This window comes from Petaurus breviceps, unplaced genomic scaffold, assembly GCF_028583685.1.
Source record: "Petaurus breviceps papuanus isolate PSGF00001 unplaced genomic scaffold, PetGlider_PUasm1.0 90330, whole genome shotgun sequence".
Taxonomy (NCBI): Eukaryota; Metazoa; Chordata; class Mammalia; order Diprotodontia; family Petauridae; genus Petaurus; species Petaurus breviceps.
This window is the reverse complement of record NW_027187219.1, coordinates 1,215,416-1,221,677: the sequence shown is the minus strand read 5'-3', so window position 1 is coordinate 1,221,677 and position 6,262 is coordinate 1,215,416. Positions and strand designations below refer to the sequence as shown.

Here is a 6,262-nt window from a genome sequence, read left to right as displayed (position 1 = left end):
TAGACAATTACAGCTGATGTAGCAATACATATATCATGGACAAATTTGGCAAATGGATGGTAAACTGTACCCAAAATGAAAAATGTTATTTTATTTTAAAAATTATTTTGTGCTCTGAATAATCCTGATTTCTTTCTGAAACAAAAGCTCATGTGTTTAAAGTCAAGATTGTTCCAGTGATACTACTTGGCTTGAATCATGGAATCCAATAATCACCAAAAAATAAAATCTGTGGGTCATCCAAATCCTAAGAGAGAGACACAATGGAGAAGCTACAACATATTCCCAAAGATTAATTTTACACACTCTGAATGCTAGTCTGAAAATGCATCCCTAACACACTTATGAATGATTTTGTGCTCTATGAGTCCAGAAAGGGTAATTGATTTAGCCCCAGGTAGTGATGGGAAGCAGGTTTTAACTTGCTAATACAGAAAGTCTCTATGAGACCGTCTTCTTTTCCAGCACCTTTTTCAGGGCAGCTTTGATTTCACTGTTTCTCAGGCTGTAGATGAGAGGATTCAGCATGGGAATCGCCACTGAGTAGAACACAGATACAACTTTGTCCCGGCTTAGGGAGTAACTGGAGCTGGGTCGAAGATACATGAAGAAGCCAGTTCCGTAGAAAAGAGTGACTACAGTCAAGTGGGAAGCACAAGTGTTGAAAGCTTTGTATCGGCCTTCAATAGAGTTGATCTTCAGGACAGCAGCAACAATGTACCCATAGGAGATGAGGAGGATGAGGAAAGATGTTCCTCCAACAGCAACCACCACAAGGAAATTAATCATCTGACTGAGAAAGGTGTCTGAACAGGAGAGAGCTAGGACTGGGGGAAGGTCACAAAAGAAGTGATTGATCAGGTTAGGGCCACAGAAATCTAGTTGAAATATGGAGCTTGTTTGGATTAGGGAGCTCAGGAAACCTCCCACGTAAGCTCCAGCTACCATCTTGGTGCAGAGGTCTGGAGACATGATGGCTGTGTAGAGCAGTGGATTTGAGATGGCAGCATAGCGGTCATATGCCATGGCAGCCAGGAGGCAGCTCTCAGTCAAGCCTGTGCCAATAAAGAAAAAAAACTGAGTGGCACAGCCCACAAAGGAGATGGCTGCCTGTTTCTTGAAGAAGTCTGAAAGCATCTTGGGGGCCACAGTGGAAGAGTAGCAGATGTCTATGAAGGACAGGTTGCTGAGAAAGAAGTACATGGGTGTATGGAGATGGGAGTCAATTTTGATCAGAATTATAAGACTTGGGTTCCAGGCTAAAGTCACCAGATAAATTCCCAAGAATGTTACAAAGAGGGTGACTTGCAGTTCTGGATGGTCTGAGAATCCCAGGAGAAAGAAAATGGTCACCGATGTGCTGTTGTTTTCCTTGGCTATGGACATGTTTGCCACAAAAATAGGAAGACTCCTGGGACAATGATAAACCAGATTTCAGGTGTTTTCAGCATGGGATTGTGGGACTTGCTGAGGGTTCCCTTCTCCCAGTTCCACAGAAAATGCTGTTGGACATCCTCTTCTGTTTTTATGATGACCTCTTCCATTGGGTAGGGGAGAAGAAAGTTACATAGATGATGGTCAAGTCTCTATTAGTGTAAGGAAGTCAAGGCTCATGGGTTCAACAGGGGGAAGTCACTTTAGAGGTGATGGAATCCAACTCCATCATTTTACATATTTTATAACTGAGGCCCAAACCAACCGTCTTTGATATATTTAATTCTTTCAATTAATTCAAAGTTGGGCATATGTGGGTAAAAGGAAAAGGGTTTTAGGGGTTTTATCAATTGGCACAGCTGGTGCTCGCCTTGCTTTGCTTGACTTAGTCATATACTTATCTGCAAATGAAAACCTAGCAATTGACAACTGAGCTGGGGGCCATAGGGATTTCCTTTCCCTCCTAGACCGTCACATTTGGTGTTTGGCTCTCCTCATCTCATTCCTGCCTCTTTTTGTGTCTATCCTATTGTTCTATGGGAGGTGCATGATCTCCACTTAAATCTGCTCCTTACTTCTCCATGAGTCCTGAGTTCCATTCCTTCCCCCAGCCCCCACTCTTCTAGTGTGAGCACCCCCTCATAGCATCCTCAGTGCTCATCTCTGGCTCTATCTCCCCATTCCTTACCCAGAAGCCCATTTCTTCTGCCCTAAGCTCTCTGAAATTCCATGGAACCCCATGGTATCTGAGTGTTTTATTTAAATATTGATAGGATACAGCACACTCTCTTGTTGATAAGACAATCCTTTACACATTTAGTATGTTCCTTTGTTGTTCTCTAAAGGGTATGGGGGTGTTGTAAGCAAAAGAAGGTCACAGGGGTATTCTTTTTATTTTCACCACCCCCACTCCCATTTACTATTTCCATGAATAGCTGAAGGGAGAACTGGAGCCATAACTAGTAATTTTGGTACTTGGGGCAAGCAGAATAAAACAGTGCCCAGGACAGGCATCAGGACTCACTCTTAAATCAATCATAGAAGGGTGGAGACCCTTGGAGGAAATGACTAGAGGAAATTGGTCTACAGCGGGGCATTCAGAGGAGAGACAACAACCTGGGAAAAAAATAAGATGGGTTTAGACAGGATCTCACATGATAAACTTTAAATTTCAGTGAACTGGTTTAAAGAACCATGTGTCAGAGAGGATTCTGGGAAGGTGGTGGAGTATGTCAGAAAATTCCAAGCTCTCAAGATTTCCCCCCACAAAAGAGTTAAAATAGCACCTTAGGGTGAACAAAATGTGAACAGAGATAAATAAGAACAGGAACATAATTGGGGTCCTGCTGGGACAATTTGGCAAGATCAAAAGAAAAATGCCTGGATGAGCTTTGGTCCATGTGAAGAGTAGACACCTCCAGGCTCGGGTTTGCTTTAATTACAATGGAAAGCCCTGGGGTTAGGTGGTTGGAGAGGCTGCCTCAGTCCCAGCCACAGGATAGTGAGTGGAGGTGGATGTCTGAGCCGAGGAAGATCGAGTGAACCTCTGCTGACCAGGAATGCCAGAGCCAGCTGTGCTGCAAAGAGCGGTGGGGGCGAGAAGGAACCAGCCCAGTGAGTGCAGAAGCACTGGGGCAGAAAGCTGTGGGCACTTACAGGAGACTGGAGGTTGGGCTTTGATTCCAGGCTAGAGGGGAGAACTGAAGATCTGGGGCAAGAGGCACCATCCCTTATACCCCAGGGCTAGAAGTGACTACACAAATTAAGCTATTAACAAAAAAAAATAATGCACAGGCAAAGGAGAAAGAATCCAATCATAGAAAGCTCTTATAGAAATAGCGATAGTCGAGGATCATCTTCAGAGGAGGAAATAGAAGTAAAGAATTCCCCAAAGAGTAACGTAAAATGAACACCTGCCCAAAAAGAATTACTACAAGATCTTTAAAAAAACTTTAAAAATCAAATGACACAGATGGAGGAAAAAACTTAAAAAAAATAATCCAAAAAAACCAAGAAAGGTATGAAAGGAAAATCAATCAATTAGAAAAGGAGATCCAGAATCTTAAGGAAGAAAATGACATCTGATTATAAGAGATCCATAACGACAGACTTTACCTTTTTTTGTTTTTTGGAGGGGGGGGGGGAGGCAGGGCAATTGGGGTTAAGTGACTTGCCCAAGGTCACTCGGCTAGTAAGTGTTGTGTCTGAGGCTGGATTTGAACTCAGGTCCCCCTAACTCCAGGGCTAGTGTTCTATTCTCTGTGCCACCTAGCCGCCCCCTATTTACTTTTTAAATATGTAAAATGTATACTTCTTATAAAAAATTGGGTAACTCTTAAAGATTGGGGTAAACCTGAGTATGATATGAATTTAAAAAGTAAAATCATTTAGGAACAGTTACAAAAAGTAATTATTTTATACAAATGAAGTGCAAGAGGAAGAATTGATACAGAGGAATTAGATGGGGGAGGAGGGTTGGTAGTTCTGGTAACCGACTGTCATTGGGAATAGGTTTAAAAGGGAACAATACATATATATTTAGAAAAGTGTAAAAGTCTTCTAAATTCAGAAGAAATGAAATGGTGAGGAGGGGGGAAAGGACAAGGAAGGGATCTTTAGAGGGGAGGGGGAGGGAATAGATAAAATAGCGGTATAGAAGGGTGTTTAGATTTATGGGCATGGGAGGATAGGGGAGGGATCCTTGGGGGTGGGTAGGCCAGTCATAGGAGGGCTAGGTAATGGGTAAAGGTAAAGTAGAGGAAATAGGAGGGATAGGGAACAAGTGATATGCACATATGTCTATATATGTATGTATATATCTATAGCTATAGAAAAACATATCTAAACTTTATTGTGGCCTTCTGGGGGGAGGGGAAAAAAGAACACAGTAAAAAAGTGCACAGCAGGGGACAAAAGAAAACTCACAAAGAGGCCAAGAAAAGATGGACGATTCTCTGCACAAGCATTATTTATCACATAGGCTTTCTTGAAATGAAAATTTATTGTTATGTTCTTATGTTATATTGTTATATTCTTATGTATCTTGTGTTCTGCTTTACACACAACATGCTTTTTTCTTTGTAACTTTGTATTTAAGTTCCAGTATTTAAGTTTATGATATATTTTTGTTTCTTTTTTCTATTCTCTATTTGTGTTGTGGCGTTTGAGTCTAAAATAAAATTTTGAAGAAAAAAGGGGGCATCTAGGTGGCACAGTGAATAGAGCACCAGCCCTGAAGTCAAGAGGACCTGAGTTCAAATCTGGTCTTAGATACTTGACACTTAACTAGCTGTGTGACCTTGTGCAAGTCACTTAGCTCCAATTGCCTTCCTTTCACCCCTCCAAAAAAAAAGAACCATGTGTCCCACTCCAGCTATGACTGAACAGAGCCATAGTCAGAGCTTAGCATGGGCTTCAGCCAAGTCCAGTCCATTATGCTTCTCATTTTTTAGGAGTGGGAAGATGGGTGTGGGTGATGGGTGAAAGGGTGGGTTGGGAGTAGCAAGGAGCCCTTGCTCCACCCCACACATCATAGGATGTAAGTTTTTTGAGATGAGAAGGAGGAGAAAAAGGAGGAGGAGGAATAGGAAGAAGAGGAAGGAAAAGGAGCATTGTCCAACTGGACCAGGCTGGTTGATTCCCCCAGGGCGGCTACAGCTCCTCACAGCTCGCTGTTATTCAGTCTTTCAGTCATATTTGCCTTTTCATGACCCCATTTGGGGTTTTCATGGTAGAGATATTGGAGAGGTTTGCCATTTCCTTCTCCAGTCATTTTACAGGTGGGGAAACTGAGACAAACAGGGTTAGGTGCCATGCTCAGGGTCACATAGCCAGTAAGTGTTTGAAGTTGGATTTCAATTCAGTTCCTCCCGACTTTAGGCCTGGTGCTTTATCCACCTCACTACCCAGTTGGCACATAATAGGGATTAAATAAGTAATTGTTGAATTGAAAGAAATCAAGTCAAATTGGCTTGCACTTCTATTCTTTCTCCTCTCACCTTTCTTAAGTCATAAAGTATATGGCATCTGGATACTCTGCATACCCTTCAATCTTGTACATCATTTAAAATTGCATGGTCTCTTGTCAACCTCCCCTTGGGGAGCTATGAAAGGTGAGACTGCTTGCCATTAGCTCTTTAGTGTCAGGAGAAAATAGCTCACTGCCAAGTTAGAGCTTGACAAGTGCAGAGGGCATTGATGTAGAGGGGGACCAGCATGGGGAAAGGGGTCTGTAAACCACACCCTGTGAGGTTTGTTTAAAGGAACTGAATACATTGAACTTGGAGAAGGAGAGGCTCCATGGCATCATGAGGTCTCATAATTAGAAGGAAGCCCAGAGGTCATCTGGATTAACCCCTCCATTAACAAATAACTTCTCCATCATCTTGGGCAAGTGGTTATCCAAGATCTCCTTAAAGGCCTCTAGGGAAGAGAATCCCCTATCTTCAGGAGCCCATTCAACATGGGCAGAACTCTCATCATGAAGAACGATTCTTTTTCTTAACATAAAACCTCATTATGCCGCTCTGTGACTTCTCCCCCTGTTCCTGCTTTAGCCTGTGAGTCTCAGAAGAGCAAGTAAAATCCCTCTTCTCATGACAAGCCTTCATACTCAAAGAAAGCTATTCTGAAGCCCCAGCCTCCCATCCCTAGCTAGTTTTCTTCTCTTCCTTAGAGAATAATTAAAATAATTAGGGATGTTCAACCTAGAGAAAATGCTTTATGGAACAGTGGGTCTTAACCTGGGGTGCTCAGACTCCTAAGAGATCTGTGGATAGATTTTGGGTGATCTTTAAATCTGGACAGGAAAAATTACACCTTTATTTCC

At 42.4% G+C, this 6,262-nt stretch overlaps 1 protein-coding gene across 1 annotated transcript; it reads right to left on the bottom strand.

Moving 5' to 3' along the window:
- Positions 1-441: 441 nt before the first annotated feature.
- On the bottom strand, positions 442-1,386 carry LOC138177049 (olfactory receptor 5A1-like). The gene has a single exon (XM_069108028.1). The coding sequence runs from the start codon at positions 1,384-1,386 to the stop codon at positions 442-444; it is 945 nt and encodes a 314-aa protein (XP_068964129.1).
- Between the last annotated feature and the right edge of the window lie 4,876 nt (positions 1,387-6,262).